The 18,368-nt window shown below is 40.9% G+C and overlaps 2 protein-coding genes across 3 annotated transcripts; one reads left to right on the forward strand and one right to left on the reverse strand.

Moving 5' to 3' along the window:
* Positions 1-1,082: 1,082 nt before the first annotated feature.
* Positions 1,083-18,095, forward strand: ndufv3 (NADH:ubiquinone oxidoreductase subunit V3). 2 transcript variants are annotated; one of them, XM_049594843.1, is made up of 5 exons: positions 1,083-1,234; positions 1,275-1,354; positions 4,702-4,813; positions 14,442-15,830; positions 17,697-18,095. In XM_049594843.1, exons 2-5 carry the CDS (start codon positions 1,310-1,312, stop codon positions 17,852-17,854), a joined length of 1,704 nt encoding a protein of 567 aa, XP_049450800.1. In that variant the 5' UTR covers positions 1,083-1,234; positions 1,275-1,309; the 3' UTR covers positions 17,855-18,095. The 2 variants fall into 2 exon arrangements, with proteins under 2 accessions (XP_049450800.1, XP_049450799.1); XM_049594842.1 differs by having other exon boundaries at positions 1,083-1,354.
* Positions 4,822-9,169, reverse strand: LOC125900113 (zinc finger BED domain-containing protein 4-like). The gene is made up of 2 exons (XM_049594909.1): positions 8,945-9,169; positions 4,822-8,468 (listed from the first exon to the last, which is right to left on the reverse strand). Exons 1-2 carry the CDS (start codon positions 9,114-9,116, stop codon positions 7,948-7,950), a joined length of 693 nt encoding a protein of 230 aa, XP_049450866.1. The 5' UTR covers positions 9,117-9,169; the 3' UTR covers positions 4,822-7,947.
* Positions 18,096-18,368: the final 273 nt, after the last annotated feature.

Consider the following 18,368-nt stretch of genomic DNA (forward strand, 5'->3'; position numbering starts at 1 on the left):
TTACTTTATTGCAAACAATTCGGCGAATGAATATTCAAATACAACCTCTGAGGGAATCCCTATATGTCCTCATGGGAACAATATGCATGACGATTTCCCTCTGAACAGCAACGTTATGGTTCAACAACAAGTTTTTCTGTAGCCATAAAATTTGCGATCTTAACATTTTATTTCTATTTTTATGAATAAAAAGTTCCTCCCAGCAATGGCAGGCAGCTTTTCAAAATGCGCAAAACATCAGGTGTAAGTGGAAATAAAAGATACATGGGAAAGTTTTATAGGATATTTATAAGTTTTAGGCAAGCTTATCTTCCTGTCTTTTATTTTGAAGTTAATTCCGCCTCTGATGTCACCGCCATTCTAGTTTTTGTCCAAAACAATAAATGAAAAAATGAATCTGCAAAGAAACAAAATCGGGCTAGGGCTGTTATTTGAATTTGGTTTTGTTCGTTTTGTTTGGTTTTTTCATTTTTTGATTCTGATAAGAAAAACAGCGCCATTTTCTCGTTTTTTCGTTTTTGGTTTAAAACGAAAAAACGAACTGCCTGAAGGTACCCTGACCCTTGGTCGACAATGATTTATTATTATTATTATTATTATTATTATTATTATTACTCGTATTATTAGGATACAATCATAATACAGGGTCCGTGTATATTTTGATTGACCGGGACCTCTGTGACTTAACGTTATAGATGCTCAGGGAACGTAAGGTTTTTCCACAAAATGCATTCACGCACTCAAGCTTAAATGACAATTATATGCCTATCGCATTCTTCCAAACAACCAGCTCTTATACTTTCACAGTAGTAAAATAAATATGAACCATATGGTTTAGAAAGAGAGCGGTAGCCTGTAATATAAGAAGTTAGCAGTTAGCACGCTAAAGTTTTATTTTGAAGTTCTTACACTTAAATTCCGCTTCCCGTGGGTCGTTGTCACCGGTAAAAAATAAATAAATAAATAAATAAATAATAATAATAATAATAATAATAATTTGCAGAAATCAAAATTGGGCCGTTTTGTCGATTTGGTTTTTCCGTTTTTTCGTTTTGAGACACAAAACCAAATAACGGAAGTACTTCCGTTATTTGGTCTCAAAACGAAAAACGGAAAAACGGCCGTATTTCCGTAAATCCGTTTTATTTTGAAAACGAAACATCAAACTATCAAAATATACACGGACCATACAGCCCTACAGGTGACTACAAAGTGAAAAAGAAACCTGTGGTTTGTTTACAGTGTATTTGTGGAACCGTTGTGTTTACCTCACAGTTTCCGACCGGAGCATAAATACTGGCAACACGAAATGGCGACCTCCTTGCTGCGGGTAGGGCGACTTGGTGCCCTCAAGGTAACAACATTTAAACAACCTCCACGACATTTTATGTGTGGTCTGTTTGGATATGATACCCCAACATAGGTTAGTATAGTTCGTAAGAGGTGGTGGAAGTGAAACGTTAACTCCATGCGGGTGTCTCCGTCCTCCTGACTCCGAGACGTGTTCCTAAGGATACCACCTCCTGAAAGAAGGCCAGACTGTAACGTTAGTTCTCTAACCTTAACTACACCCGATATAGCCGCGAGCTAATGCAATTTAAACATAAGGGTTTTTTTTTTATTAACATTTTCAACATAACACATTCCATTTTAATGCGCTAACCCAAAGCTTTCGGTTGGAAGAGGCTAATCACAGAGCTTTCGCACACGACCATTTAGTCAACGGGGCTGCTTTTCTGTGTACATAGCGTTGCGACTATCATTTAGGCTACTAACCTTATGAAATCAAAGACATACACGTGTTTTCTGTTTAGGGACTGTTGGTTACTTAAGAGAGAGGGGGCATGTCAAATATTTTGTAAGCACTGGGGAGGGACTTACGTGTTTTATTTTGGCTTAGGGGAAGAGCATTCAACTTTAAATGGTTGTATCTTGTATTTTTATTTTACTGGCAGTGTTTGAAGAAAACATGTCTTTCAAGCCTGCCTGCATTTTTTGTATAAAAATTGCCAAAATTACACCACTTATCATAGCCAGAAACTGTAAGAACAGAAATTATTGTCAGATTTCCAAATTTCCAATGGTCTTTGGACACATCATGTGCAATGAACATTTCCGTCAGAAAAAAAAACCATAACCGAATCTGATCTTAAAATAGTCAGTATGTCTACACGCACAGATTAGATTAGATTAGATAGAACTGTATTGATCCAGAAGGAAATTCAGGTGGTTAGCTGCATTACATTCACTCAAAACAAACAATAAAAACAGACAGTAATAATAACACCATAAAAAGGCATAATAAAAACACAAACCCTATAATAAATATAAAAAAAAAAACGTGAGGTAAAGAAGTGAAGTGCTAAAGTGCTTGTTGGACTCATTTCCATATTAAAGTGCTTAGCAACCCACATCCTCCACCCTTCCCTCTCCTCTCCTACCAGAGGAGTTAAACAGTCTGATAGCCTGGGGTACAAAAGAGTTTCTGAGTCTGTCAGTGGAGCAGCTCTGTCACAGCAGCCTGCCACTGAATGTGCTCCTCTGCTGTGTGATGGCAGTGTGCAGAGGGTGGCTGGCATTGTCCAGTATTGCCAGAAGTCTGGACCGAGTTCTTTGTTCCACCACTGCCTCCGCAGAGTCCAGCTCCATTCTAAGCTGTGTTAATCAGCTGTGTATAGGGTAAAGAGGAGAGGAGACAGTGCTGCTGGTCACTGTGGTGGATACACTGCTTCCCAGCCTGACAAATTGTGGTCTGTCAGTGAGATAGTTGGTGATCCAGGTCACGAGGTGTGGGTCGCATGCTGGTCAGCTTCTCTTGTAGTAGGGGGGGCTGGATCATGTTAAATGCGCTTGAGAAGTCGAAGAAGAGAATCCTCACAGCGCATCTCCCTTTGTCCAGGTAGGAGAGGGCCCGGTGTTGGAGGTACAGGACAGCATCCTCCACCTCTATCTTCTCCCGATATGCAAACTGGAGGGGGTCCTGGGTGTGCGGCACCTGAGGTCTTATACGGTGCAGTATCAGCCACTTCAGGACCTTCATCACATGGGAGGTGAGGGCCACAGGCCTGTAGTCGTTGGGCTCGGTGGGACGACCCAGGGAACTGAACCGACTGACAAAGGTGTTGAGTTCATTTGCTCTCTTGATGTTCCCCTCCACTGCTCCAGTTAAGTGGAGCTACAGTTATAGCTCGACTAGTCCACATAATTGCACTACTGTCCCAGTGTACAAGCACAGGATGAAAACCGTTTTTTCGCCTGAAGTACGTCAGACTCTGCTACAATAGGTTGCGATATGCCCCCTTTCTGCTTGTTAATAGTGGACCTTTTTCCTGTTGACCTATTATGTAACAGACCAAACAATGGACAAACAAGTTAGCCACAATTAGCTAGCAGCAAACTGGTACCACATTGGTCCCTCCAAAATGCATGGCTCTGGATGTAGCTCTCGCCATGTTGTTACCGACTTCTTCTTCTGTTGTGTGTTTAATGCTTTCAGCTTCTGGGTCAAAACCCAGGACAGAAACTGTGGAACATGCGCAGAGCCCCTAGGCCAATTTGGATCTGATTGACTGTATACATGCAGGTGTAATTCGCCTCCCAAATTGCATTATTTGGGTGTGTTAGTCCGAATTTAAGAAATTTGATTTAGTACCATTTCAGTCGGACTAACAGGTTTACATGTATTTTAAAAGTCTGATTTTTGTTGAACACAAATCGATTTCCTCTAATGCCATATAAACTTACTGAGTGATATTTCGATTTGGCCATTACAATTTGGCCAAAACTAAACCTTTTGCACTAACTAGCAGGCATGTACCACAAGAGTGAAAAACTGAGACCTTATTCAACTCCAGGATTCCAGAATTTTCCCCTAGTCACTCAGGGAGGCTCAAGGAAAAATATTCGTAGCTTCAGAGAGTGGAATGCGCCCCATCAGGACACTGGCCTACAGTGTGCCAAGTAGGTGGAATCTGCATACTATTTACAATTATTGTAGCTGGTTAGCTAAAGAGCAACCAGCTACCGTGTGTTTTCCCTGTAGACCGACGTTTGTTTTGTCAGCTGATGGTTCCGTGGTTGCAGCCGCTGACCGACAGACTACACTCCTTTTAAACAGCTTTTTGGGCGTTCGCTGTTACATACTAAGTGATGCATCAGCACACTGAAATGGAACACACCCAGTGTCAAAAAAATAAATAAATAAAAAACAAAAAAAGGAAGTCATAACCCAGCCACCTCTCTCCTCTGACACAAGAACAGTCCTGATGAAATTACGTTTTTTTTAAATGGTATTTGAAATTGTCATTGAATTTGTGTCCTCAAGTTTCCTAGAAAACTATTTCTGGTTTTAGTAACTACTTGAGAATGTCTGTTTTTGGCTAATGGTGCAATAGAAATAACTGACAAAGAAAGTTAATTCATTACATTCATTAAAAAAACAAAACAAAACAAAAAACACTATTGCTACAAAGCAGTGCTGCTCATTGATTTGCAACATTATACTCAATGAGCAGTACACGAAGACATTGCAATTGTTTATCCAGATCTTCTGCCTAAACTGACATATAATAGACAAACTGTATGATAAATTATGTGCTCTCATCCTCCTTTTGGAACAAGAGCCATGGTAGATATCATTAAAGATAGGGTAGCAACATCAGTATAAACAATTAGGAAATCAACCCAACCCCTCCTCTGCAGTGTCTCCAGTTGGAGAGCTGGGGCATCCTGAGGAGTCACACAACTGCTTCGTTCTGCACTCAGGCTGAAGAACCACCAAAGCCAGCCAAAAAGACAAAGAGTCCAACAAAGAGTAAGGCCATTTGACTCTGTTTACTCTGTTTTAGTTTAAAATTATGCACTTAAAGTGTTGCTGGCTTATTGTTATTGTGTATTAATGATGTTTTACCCATTTATTCGTTTTTTCCCCCCATACTGTCACATATACATGTATATATGTTTTATGATTTAGTTATTCTGATTATAAGGCTTAATGGCCTTAAAGGCTTAACTTTTTTTTACAGTGCAGGAAATGTGCAAAAAAGTCTCAGATCTGATTTCTCTTCCAGTCATTCATTCCCTCTAGCATTATTCACTGTTAAAATTCATTTGTGTTGCTGATTGTGATTAATTGTGAATATGAACTAGGGCTGAACGATTTTAGGAAAATATCTAATTGCGATTTTTCAGGCAGATATGGCGATTTCGATTTAATTCACGATTTTTCTTCAAATCACGCTTCCATGCAATATTCACCATAGTAACCGATTTAAAACATAACAGAAAATGACACCATACCATCAAAACATTAAATGCTATTTACTCTAATGAAAGGATGAATACTAAAGGTTTTTTTTAAAGTCCTTGACCAACAGCAGTTATTACAACTGAAGAACGAAAAGAACCATCTTTGACTGTCTTAATTTAAAACAAGTAGTGCAAAAAAAAAAAAATCTTAATTGTGTTAAGTTAAAAAGTTAAATAAAATACAAAACAATTCCAAAACAAAACAATGCACTGTTAAATATGTAATAATAAGAAGAAAAAAGATCAACAATTCCAATGAAGGAAAAAAGGATCTTGCCTTTTTGTAAACAGTCTTACAATCAAGTAGGTAGGTCAAGGTCAGTCTTTTATGGCTCAAGAGAGCTAGCTTATCAACATCTATAGCAGCAGTCAAAGTACTTTATTTAACCCTAGATTAAGAAACCTGGACTATCTTTAGGGGAAATTGAAAAGTAATGGTAATATAATAAAACTCTTACTAAAATAAAATGACCCTACCTCTGCCCTTCTGAAAAATATGTCAGAAATTAAAATAGGTGGGTCATTCATTTATGGCTTAGCATCACCCAAAAATTGCACATCTACTCTGTAAACGATAGAACACACTGCAAAAACTGAAAATCTCACCAAGAATATTGGTCTTATTTCTAATCAAAACAAAACTTTTTTTTCCTGAAAAATAGCAAATACCTTTTTTAACAAAGACTGACACCACAAGTCAGGGTAAAGTGCAGAACAAATATAATCTCAAATCAACAATAATAATTGCTTCCCTGACATCTCTAAATCACTCTTGACAGATTTTTTGTCAAGAAAACCAGCATGTCAACCTCTGATGGTTTTAGACATGAGCGCTGACATGTGACAACATTGCCACTAGCACTAAATAATCTCTCTGATGGCGAACTGGTGGCTGGAATGCACAGGAATTTACAAGCCAGTTTGTTCAGCCATGGAAAGTTAACATTGTGCACTCTCCACCAGGCCAGTGGATCTTCCTCTCCATCAATAGTAGTAGGAGTCATCAGGTAGCTGTCCAGCTCAGCTTTAATCAGGGTTCCTACGCAAGTATGGAAAGTATGGAAATAAATTTGATCAATTTCCAGGTAGTAAAAAGTATGAAAAATGAAAATAAAGTATGGAAAAATATTTATGTTTCCAGACTATTACCACTGTTCTAAAATATTGTTTTCTAAAATAGAAAATTAGGTATTTCCAAAAATAATTTAACTGACAGATGCCCTTAACGATTCATAACAAATCCTATTTTTGTCACGCTACATGATGGAGCTGCATTGAGGAAGGGGAGAATAAAAATATAACAGCGGTCGCAGGTAAAGCAACTCTAGTCGCAAAATGTGTGTCACTGCTCGCCTGCCTTTCTCTCTCCTGTGGTCTGTCACTCCACTGTCTCTGCTCTGATACTCGCTCTCCCCCAGTCGGCCTGTACTACGATGCACCTTTAACATAGCCAGGCTTTCTTTAGGTGAGCTGGCTTCACAGAGCCTAACAGCGCCCATCCAGGATAACCAGTACTACAAAGCTGGTTATCAGCTCGCTCTGTCATCCGTGTTTTCCAGCAATGAGCGCATTCATGTGAAAGAGGCAGAGTTGACAAAGCAGCAAAAAGCATGCACATCCACGAACAAAATTGTGCAGGTGCTGAGCTCAAAAATGTGGAAAGCTGAGCAGGTAAAGAAAAGGCTCGCACACTGCAGGGCTCCTCTTCAGAAACATATAGCCTATATTGCTTTTTTTAACACTGTCACTTTGTTAAGCAAACTGGGGACTTTTGCTCATGACATTCTCTGGCCTTTTTAGCTTGGTTAATGCATATTTTAGATATTTAGCTTACTGTGGCCAAAATTGTTTACAGGAACAAGAAGTTCTTCATATATCTAGCCTCCTAAATTTGCTCCCGAAGTGCACCAGATTGATGTATTTTAACTTTAAAATAGTCAAACTTTTCTTCCGGGGGGGCGTGCCCCCAGACCCCCCTAGAAGTTCAGAGACTCTCTCTGTTTTCACCATACCTGTGTTTGCATCACTGCATTATGGTACTTGGCTACAGTCGGTTATTAAGAATAATTAAATATGATGTGAAATGATATATTTACTCAGATGTTGCATATTCTCTAAAAAAAAACAACAACAACCGAGAAGTCTGGAAATTTGGGTATGGAAAAGTATGGACTTTTGAAATTCCAAATGTGTAGGAACCCTGTTTAATGGCATCCTCCAACTGCATAGTGGAGGAAGGAGGAGGCACAGACCTGCTCTTCAAGAAGCTGCCCAATGACCGCTTTCCCTTCCCTACGGTGGATGTGGATGGCTCTGCCTCTGCTGCACCCTGGGGCATGGCATCTGTGGTGCTGACACGAGCCCTCTTTCCTGCAAAACACAGAGATGAGAGCTGTCAAAGTTTTGTAGTCTGATGTCATTTTGAGCAATTGGGCATTCTATGTAAACATTAAAAAATGACAGTCAATATAATAAAAATATCACTTGTATTGATGTGGCATTTTGTATTATTAAACTACACAAAGAAACAGGACAAGTTACCTTTCGTGCCACCTGTTCCATTTCGATCTTCACCCTTTCTTTGATGTCTGGGAGATTCTCTGCACTGATGTAGTGAGTCTTGAATCTAGGATCAAGGAACTAAGTGATGTCCAGTAGCTCCTGTGTGGCTGGGTCACCATATTTAGCCTCAATGTAGCCGAGAGCTCTTGACTTGATTTCCTTGGTAAGGTCACTGTCCTCATCACTTTCAGTCAGGGTTGATGTTCTCAGGAGATGGAGAACTGGCTTCAGGTATGACATGCTTACATAGGCTTCACCGGACAGGGCATCTGTAAACTCCTGAAGAGGACCAAGGGCATTGTTTATTGACTCAAGGACATCTGTGTCCTGACAAGTGGGGACCAGGTGACATGTCGTCTTGTCTGCAGACAGAACCTGAGACAATACCTTGCTCTGCTCCAACACCCTCCCGATCATCTTCTGCCTTGAGCCCCATCTTGTCGGACACTCTGTAATCAGTGAGTGCTCGGGTAGATTTAATTCTTGCTGTGCCTTTTTCAGTGCTGACTTCTTTTTCCAGCTATGAGAGAAAACGCCAACCAGCTGTTTACAAACTCCTGTTGCCCGTTTCACTCTTGCATCATCTTTGACAGCATTTTCTGGACAAAAAAATAACAAGAATAACATAAACATTAAATGGGCATTACAGGCTGAAAATGTAATGATAGTAATGGTAAACTTTGCAAGGCAGATTTTCTAGCAAGAGAACAAAGTAAGTCCAAGAAAACCATATTATAGACAACAGTAAGGAAAGCGATAATCAAAAGCACATAACACATTACTCATCATCTAATATTGATGAAATAAAATAAATCTGAATATATATATAATATATAAAATAAATAATCTGTTACTTGTTATTATCATTATTAATTATTCAAACTAGGTATTTAAGGGCTTCAAAAAACATTAAGAGAAAAACTATACTGAAAACAACAAGCACACATCATCACATTAAATCTGTATGTATAAATTAATTAATACACACACATCATCACATCATTACATGAAATCTGTATGTATAAATTAATTAATGCACGCACACACACACACGCACACACTCATTTACACTTACCAATGGCAAGATGCAGCCTGTGGCCAGAACACTGAAGTGTAGTCCACTGATTAAGCTCCATAGCTTTGATGACGTTTGCTGCATTGTCAGTTGTGATGCACGTCTGGTCCTCTTCTTTCAGACCCCAGTTTGATAGACACTCTCTCAATCCATGGGCAATTAGTTGGGTCATCTATAGCAGTTCCGTGACCATGGAGAGCGAAGGTTTGTTTCTCACTGGATTTGTCATCTATAAAGGTTAAAGAAAAAAATTAGCCAGGGTGCCCCTCACAAAGATGTGGGGAAATTTTGTGAGAGCCCTATATCCAAAATGGCTGCCATCAGCCAAGCTGGAAATTTAATGGTTTTGCCCACAGTGCTGCATAATACATGGTTTCTGGGACTATTTGGGTCAAGAAATTCATAAATGATATAGAATTATTGATTTGACCTATTTTTGACCTTCAAATCCAAGATGGCCGCCAATTTTTGGCTCTTTAACCCTATGGGCCCTAGGCCTTTTTTGGGATATTTTTCCTGCCTTTACTTTAAAGGTCATATCACAGTCATTATAAAGGCTACATACACATGCTATATCTTGTTTTTTTTTTAGGACAATCTGGGCTAACCAGATTTGCCATTATTCCACGTCCTTCTATGTGCCTGTATTTTATATTAATTTTTTTTATCAATGAAAAAAAACAAATCCGTGTTACTAAATTCTTACATTTTTACATGTATCTCAGCATAGCAAGTTGGAAACTGACATATTCTGCCATATCTGAAGAGGGGAGACTCTCTGGAATCTGGCAATATAAGAACCATGATGGTGGGACATTCTGTCACTTCACAGCTGTCCAAAACATGTGGTTTGTGCCAGGCGGACATGATTGCCAGTATTTTTTCATTATTGCAAGAAATTCCATTGGCTCGTTCACAAGTCAAAAATGTGTTTTATCTGAAAGAAACATGCAATATTTACATCTAAAGGCCCAAACATACTTGCCTGGACCAAAAGCAGACGTCTGCAAGCCCTGTGCGCACAAAGCTCAGATTTTACGACCACGCGGACTCCGCTCCGCACACCAGTGACTGCTCGGCATGTATTTTTCACATCGACGTGCAAGAATTGTGGGTAATGTAGTGTGTTTCACAGACATTTTTACAGGAAACTACAACGTGGAAGTGCGCTCGACTATGGAAGCCCGAATGACTGCGGACATTCCTCGCGGAGTCCTCTCTGCTTATAGTACGCCCAAGAATGTTCGGGCCTTAAGACAATAGAAAAATAGTTAACCAAGTGCAATGATGTCCTCCAAGATAATATTTGCCACTTTGTTTGCAGTAAAAAAAAGATTCAACAGATTCAGATGGAGAGTCTTTTTGGTTAATTCAATAAATAAATCATAATAAATAAATAATTTAAAAATGTTAATAAAAACAACTCCAAGCTAAAGAATCTTCTCTGTCTCCCTGCTTTCATTGGTTCCACCCCAGACATCTGATGACCTATATGTATGTTGTAATTTTACTGTCCATAATTGAACTCAGCGCAGAGCTTCCATTTGAGCCTAATAGTAAGGCTCTATGACGATTTTGAAAAATGGGCCCAAACGATGTATAGTGCATCCAAATTCACACCTGTTCTTCTCTATTAATTTTCTCTGCGACCTTGCGTCATAGCAAGAAGCCACGCATATCATGTGAAACAGAGTAACTGTAGCTGTCCGACAAGACCAAGCACTTGTCGGTAGTCCAATGTTTTCACAGCGGAAAAAAAACGATAAAGGTACACTAAAATTATGTATAACAAAGCTTTCATACAGCTTTGCACACACATTACTCTTGGATGGATTACTCGCAAATGCAGCATCGCACATAAATGCCACGCATATCACATGAAAGCGCAGGAGCAGAGCTTTCCAGTGATACCACACACATCATTGTGCTGTCATCCCATCACGCTATGAATCCAGATTAATTGTCTACAAAATAAAAACCTGATGAATTTCTTTACAATCCATTATACAGATCTTGTTATCAGTCACTTCATATAGTGAGGAATATTGTATCTTACCACGTCTTAGGCTTGCGTGTGTTTCTCCCTGTCTATCCACATTTGTAGTCCGGCTTTCAAGATGCAAATATCTCCATATTGTCCAGTTGAGGCTCCATCAAACTTTGTATGACAAGACCAGCCACTTTTACTGCAAACAGATTGGCAAATATTATCTTGGAGGACATCATTGCACTTGGTTGACTATTTTTCTATGATCTTAGATGTAAATATTGCATGTTTCTTTCAGATAAAACACATTTTTGACTTGTGAATGAGTCAATGGAATTTCTTGCAATAATGAAAAAATACTGGCAATCATGTCCGTCTGGCACAAACCACATCATTTGGACAGCTGTGAAGTGACAGAATGTCCCACCATCACGGTTCTTATATTGCCAGATTCCAGAGAGTCTCCCTTCTTCGTATATGGCAGAATATGTCAATTTCCAACTTGCTATGGTGAGATACATGTAAAAATGTAAGAATTTAGTAACACAGATTTGTTTTTTTTTCATTGATAAAAAAATGAATATAAAATACAGGCACATAGAAGGACATGGAATGATGGCAAATCTGGTTAGCCCAGATTGTCCTGAAAAAAAGATATTGCATGTGTATGTAGCCTTTATAATGACTGTGATATGACCTTTAAAGGGCCAGTGTGTAGTATTTGGCATGGTTTATTGTCAATCTGAATCTGAATCTGAATATTCTACCCATTAATATGTTTATATAAGTGTATAATCGCTATAAAATAAAATTCGTTTGGTTTTAGTAGCCTTATAATTATGCTTTTATATATATATATATATATATATATATATAGAGCAAGGGCCTTGCTTTAGAGAGGTCGCCATCTTGCGCCGCCATGTATGTATGGCAGACTGAGCGGACACTCCAGCCAGCCAGAGAACGCATTTCGCGTGTATAAATGAACCAACGAAGACAGCGGAAGGAAGGAAGAAGAAGGAGGAAACAGCAGAGAGTGTTAGTAGTTCGTCGATGGAGAGTAGTGAAAAGTTTTTTTAGTTATAAAGTTTGCGAATGGACCGCACTTACCACGCAACGGGAGAGAATGAACCCGAACCGTCATCTGCGAGGAAAAGAAGATGCAACTTCACTCCTTGTGATGCACTCTGCTGCGCTTTTCCTCCTGATGATATATCTCCCCAACGATGGTAGCACTGAATCCCATTCTGTGCATTCAGCCTCTCTTCTCGCCCGCTCAGCATCAAACACATGGAGTTCTTCATCTGTATGCTCCGGCTCAAACAGGTATGGCTCTGGGTCTGTGTCCGCTACAAGAAACTCTTCAAAATCGCGTTCAAAGTCACCCATTGCAGCTACTATAGTCCGGAGATATTGCTAGGCTAAATAAACAGCCGAGCTCTGTTTACCGGCTACACTGTCAGTCAGTGTGCGGGCTGGAGATTGGTGGAGCAGAGAGGGGAGGGGGTCCCCACTCGGAATGGTAAACGAGTATGTGTGTATGAAGTGTGTCTGTTACGCTAGAAGAGTCAGAGTTTGGGATGGAGTCTTTTACCCCCTGGAGTGTTACCAGAGTTTTTGGAGCGCTCAAATAAACTGGCCTTTTTCCCGAACACTCCTCTGGTCTCCTGCGCGTGAGGGATTCATTACAATATTGTAACATGGTTTAGATTTCTAAATAAATATTCATCTCGTCGCTAGATAGACCTACTCCTGAAAAACTCGTGCGCAAGGCTTTTTGTCCCTACAAGGCCGCCGTCATTTACCTGATGGGAGGGGTGAGCGAGTGAGCCCTGCAATCTAGAATTTGACCACTGATGTCACTGTTTTCAATCCATTTTACACACTGGCTTTTTAAAGTAAAGGCAGGAAACATACCCCAAAAAAGGCCTAGGGCCCATAGGGTTAAAGAGCTAAAAATTGGTGGCCATCTTGAATTTGAAGGTCAAAAATAGGTCAAATCAATAATTCTACATCATTTATGAATTTCTTGACCCAAATAGTCCCAGAAACCATGTATTATGCAGCACTGTGGGCAAAACCATTAAAAACCATTAAATTTCCAGCTTGGCTGACAGCAGCCATTTTGGATATAGGGCTCTCACAAAATTTCCCCGCATTTTTTTTCTTTAACCTTTATAAATGACAAATCCAGTGAGAAACGAACCTTCGCTCTCCACGGTCACGGAACTGCTATAGATGACTCAACTAAATATTCTCTCCGGTGTGATCAGTGGGAAAGTACGCCATCTGCAGGCAGCGACTTTTCAACTCGAAGTCGTCATTTATGAAATGTACAGTCAAACTAAGATATGGTTCGATCGTTCTGCTTGACCACATGTCAGTAGTTGTGGCGTAATACTCCACGTTTTTCAGCTCTGTTAAAACTTTTTCCTTACACTCCGCATACAGCTGCGGGATGGCAACCTGGTTAAAGTAGGTGTGGGAGGGAATCTTATATCTTTTGTTGAGCGTGCGGAGGAGGTTTTGAAATCCATCTTTGGTGACCGTGTTAACAGACACCATGTCTTTGGCAACGTAGTGCGTTATCGCAGTCGTTATCTTCCGGTGTCTTCGGCTGCTCTTGTCATACAGAGTTACACTGGCAAACGATGCTGTAATTGTAGTCTGTTTACTACTATGGCCTTGAGCATCACTCTCACTAGACTTTTCACCGGACTTTTTTGTCATACACTCGTCATGTAAATACTTGTGGTGATTTTTCAAGTGCTGGTATAAGTTGGATGTGTTTCCGCTGGATGTTGCAACTTTTGCTCAACAGGTTTTGCACAGTACCTGTTTCTGGTGGACGTCTGCGGCCTCAAACCCAAAATACTGCCAAATGACCGACGTGCTGCTTTTCTTGGGGATTAAATTCCCTAACTCCGCTTCTGGCTCCGCTGAAGCCATTTCAAAACGTGTCCCCAAGTTGTTTGTTTACTGAGAGTGGGTGCGCCGTCGCGGCATCACCTGTCCTGGACAATGGCCGCTTCTGATTGGTGAGCGTGGCTTGCACGAGGAGCAGGCTGATACTGATTGGTTAGCGTGATCTGTCCACGAGTATCATGCTGCTTCTGATTGGTGAGCTCGACGGTAGCCTATGTGTAAAAAAGTTGACACAGCAGATCCTGGGTCAGTCAGGAGCGCTGCAAAAAACCGCAGCTTTCACGATCACACAATCGCGTTGTCTGAAATCGCAATTTCGATCAGAAAATGATAAATCATTCAGCCCTAATATGAACGTTGCACAGTATTAAGGTTAACTGTGAGTTAATGTTTTTTGGGGTTTTTTTGATAATGAATATTGTGTTGTGGTAATTTTATTTTTCTGTTTGGAAATTCAAGGAAGCATAAATGTGTGCAAGATAAAGTTTTAGGGAACTTTGTTTCCCTTTGGAAGTCATGCCACTTTACTGTAGATGTTTGGTATTATTTAACCACTGTTGTCCCATTTACCATTTTCATCAGCAGCAGAGGCTTCAGATGAGAGAGCAACCTTGCTAGCCTACAAGACAGCAGTTGTCTTCCCAGTTAGACTTTCGGAGCCTAGACTTTTCCCAACACAGGCTCTAGGTTTAACCGAACCACTGGCCAGCCCCACTGCACACTCAGCTGTAGCTGCAACAGCTGCAGCGCCTGTCACTGCTGCCAGTGAACCAACTGTAGTTGAGCCAGAAGCAGCAGAGGCTCCAGCTGCTGACCCAGATGTTGCTCAGGTTATCATTGCCACAGCTCCACCTGTAGTTGACACAGCTCTCCCAGCTGCTGAGCCCCTGGCTGATGCATGCAATAAAATCTCAGCACCAGACGACACTCCAGTTTCAGCCTCTGCAACAGACAATGCAGTCCCACCCGCTGCAGCCTCGTCTGAGCCTGGTGATCAAGCAGCTGACGGATCATCTTCTTCAACGTCCAGTGACTCAGACTCTGACTCTGACTCTGAGGATGAGGATGAGCCCAAGACCTCACCAGAGGTGTCAAAATCCTTTGTGAAAGAAGAAGCAGAAGACCAGGCGGTCACATCAGAAGTGAAGGAAGACACTAATGAAGCTAAGAAGGAAGTTCCACCAGAATCTGAAGCTATTCCTGCCTCTGCTGCTAAGGCTGTACTGCTGGCCACTCCAGCAGCAGCAGCGGCCACAGAGGCCATTGTCGAAGCACCCATTGTTAGCTCTGAGGAGTTAGTAGACCCTGCACCTGAGATTTGCACTGCCACAGAAGACCATGTGGCTTGCCCAGAAGTTTCAACTGAAGCTGCACTGGAACCCCTTCCAGAAATAATAGAAGATGTTGCATCTCCTGCCACCCCCGATGCCCAAATAGAAACCCCAGCTGAAGTTGTGACTGAGGCTGCAACTCCAGAAAAAGTCCAGACTGACACTCCTGTAGAAATCGTAGAGCCTGCCCCCACTGAAGCCCCTGCAAAAGCTACTGAAGCTGTCCCTGTGGAAGCTACCCCAGAGCCTGTAGACACTGAAGCTGCCCCTGCTGAAGCTGCTATAGGGCCTGCAGAAGCTGAAGTTGCCCCTGCTGAAGCTGCTGTGGAGTCTGTAGAAGCTGAAGCTTCCCCTGTAGAAGCAGAAGCTGCTCCTGCTGAAGCTTCTGCAGAACCTGTAAAGGCTGAGGCTGCAGCTGGAATATCTGCCCCTGTGGAGAGCACTGAGGAGCTGGTGGACCTTGCTCCAGTCATTGCTGAAGCTGCTGCAGAGCCTGTAGAAGCTGAAGCTGTCCCCACTGAAGCAGCAGCTGAAGTTTCTGTCCCTGTGGAGAGCACAGAGGAGCTGGTGGACCCTGCTCAAGTCGTAGCTGGAGCTGCAGGAGAGGACCTGCAGGTGGAGGCCCCAGCTGAACCATCTGAGGGTACACACTACATCACCCTATTTCCCAAATCTCTGCCTCTCCTTTTCCTGTTTGTGGATTTTTGAACCCCTACAGATGACCGTACTTTTCTATCCTTCATAACACATTTTGTTTACTGTTAGCATGTTTTACCAGGTTTCAGCTCCCTCACATACAATGGTTGCTGTTGCTTTCACAGCTTTTATAATATAATCTCTGGATTCTTCTAAATAACCTCTTGTTTTGCCTCTGTTCCATCACTGTGACATCTAACCTCCCATCATCTGAGTTTTCACCGTGGTTGCTTTGCATGAGGTGGATTACTTTAACCATGCTTGCAGGGCTTTTCATTACATCTCTTTTTCTTGGCATTTCTGCATTTTGCTATTTGTTGAAGATTTCTTTTGCTTGCATTCTGCTTATTGATGTTTAGTCTTGTCTGCCTTTGACCCACCCACTCAACCCTGCTGTGGCTGTCAATGTGCGATCAAGGTGATGTTGCTTGTTGCATACATAGACAATGATCTGCTCATGTTTCTGTTTTCTTACCCTCTCTTGGCATCTCAGGAATCCACCACCTATCTTTACTTCCACAAAGTTGCCAAATCCATCTTCACTCCCAAAATATTCCTCACATATTGAACTCTTTTTGATATATTGCTCACTTTGGCTCAGTTCTTGTCATTTATAATGTCTCTGTTTGTATGAAATATGGTTTACAGGTTTTCTAAGTTAATGTTAAAGTTACAGGTGCCATTGTTTGGATGCTTTGTGCCAGGTAATGGTATTGCTAATTGTAATGTTAGAGTGCACATGGTAGTATTGTCTTACAGTGAAGACATGTCCCTGACAGCAGCTGAACGAGTTGAAGCTGGGAGTGGTTGGAGTCAGCGAAAGTATTTCTGGAAGCAGGATTACACAGTTACCAAGATGTATGAAAAATCATTAGATCATTGTCATGAAATGAGTACTGTCCAGCTGATTAGCAGCTACCAACCAATGATTACCAGTGGAATGTGCATGGAGCCACAGCTCTTTGTTCCACTTTTTGGCCCAACATTTCTCTGACCAACTGTGTAATTATGCTTCCTAGAACAACACCCTCACCTTGGTCATTAATTTCACCAGTTGTTCATTACTGTCTTTCTTTAAACTTTGCAAACCTGTTTTTCACCCAAAAGCTGTTTGGATAAGCCTGGTGTCAATTAATGAAAATGTAAATGTGTCTTAAATGTATTTCTTTGTGAGTGTGGATGTCAACATGTTATAACCGTACTGTGGCAGCATGCCAAGGGTTTTTTAAGACAGATTAAGTTATAAAAGTAAATGAAAGAACATTATGCACGACTGTTTAATCAAAAGAATCAAAGCCAACACACTATGATTTTGACTTGTTGCCCTTTATAAAATCCATTTCATGCGTGTCTCTGCCAATATCACTATTTCTCTAGCTCTGCTAAGCACACCGATGTTTATTTTTTTCCTTCACAAACATGATCCTTGAGGCTTTTCACACCAGTGTGTCTCCACACTGTAGGGGGTAATGTGGCCTACCACCATAGGAAATGCCGCACCATAAACCACCTTTGTCAGCGTGTGAGAATATGTAAATGTCCTGTTCCTTCAAAAATCTTTTCAAATATTTACAAAGCCACATCTAGTTTTACAGCTTATCAGAAATGTCTAGATCAAGTTTTAATTACAGCTTTTGTTACTGAAAAATGAGTGACAGTGACAAAAGCACGGAATTAGACCCAGTATTACATTTGGCTAACCTTGTGCTATTTATGTTTTAATGCATTAACAGCAGGAATATTTGTATACTTGCCTTTCTACCAGACTTGGCTTTCTTACATGCCTTTTTGTTTTCTTGCCCTTCTTCTGCAGACGCTGCAGTAGCAGCACCTCCTGAGCCTGATGAGCCTTTTGACAACAGCACTTATAAAAACTACCAGCACCACAGCTACACCCCCTACACATTTGCAGACCTGGATGTAGAGATGGCCAAATTTCGTCTCCCGCAGCCCTCCTCCCTCAGACACTAAAGGAGCTGGCCTGGTTGCAAACCTTTATGTTGTGTCAAGATGATGGTGATGGTGTTCTCCCTCCTTATGATGATCATCCGCTTAACCTGTCAGCTCTGCATGAAATTCTGGTGTTAAACAGTTATATTATTAAAGTACACAAATGAGAAATGAAGTCTGTTTTTTCCTGGTGTGATTCTATTTTGTCTTATATAAAGGAATAGGCATATTAAGGGGTCGGTAAAGATCAAACACTTTTTTTACACTGCTTTTCTGCCTCAGGGGGTCATTGGAATAGAGCTGAGTGTGCATGTGGTTTATCTGTGTTTTTAATTTTAATTATCACAATTTCCACTCCCTTAGCCTGCCTGCCTGTACATAATGTCCTGATTATCCTAGCTATATGCGTGTAGGCATCTGTCATTATGTTTGTGTATTACTGTGTATATGATGAGAGAATATGAGACAATAAAGGAGTGCAAAGCTGGAGATATACGTAGAAAATGTGTTGTGTAAATGGGGGCACTGAATAGAA

This window comes from Epinephelus fuscoguttatus, linkage group LG13, assembly GCF_011397635.1.
Source record: "Epinephelus fuscoguttatus linkage group LG13, E.fuscoguttatus.final_Chr_v1".
NCBI lineage: Eukaryota > Metazoa > Chordata > Actinopteri > Perciformes > Serranidae > Epinephelus > Epinephelus fuscoguttatus.

Bases quoted from the DNA above. Each gene is read 5' to 3' on its own strand.
- ndufv3 (XM_049594842.1), top strand. From the start codon at position 1,310: ATGGCGACCTCCTTGCTGCGGGTAGGGCGACTTGGTGCCCTCAAG. The intron at 1,355-4,701 runs GTAACAACATTT...CCTCCTCTGCAG, and splicing joins GGCGACTTGGTGCCCTCAAG to TGTCTCCAGTTGGAGAGCTG. The intron at 4,814-14,441 runs GTAAGGCCATTT...TTTCATCAGCAG, and splicing joins GACAAAGAGTCCAACAAAGA to CAGAGGCTTCAGATGAGAGA.
- LOC125900113 (XM_049594909.1), bottom strand. From the start codon at position 9,116: ATGACCCAACTAATTGCCCATGGATTGAGAGAGTGTCTATCAAACTGG. The intron at 8,469-8,944 runs GTAAGTGTAAAT...TTTTTTGTCCAG, and splicing joins CAGGCTGCATCTTGCCATTG to AAAATGCTGTCAAAGATGAT.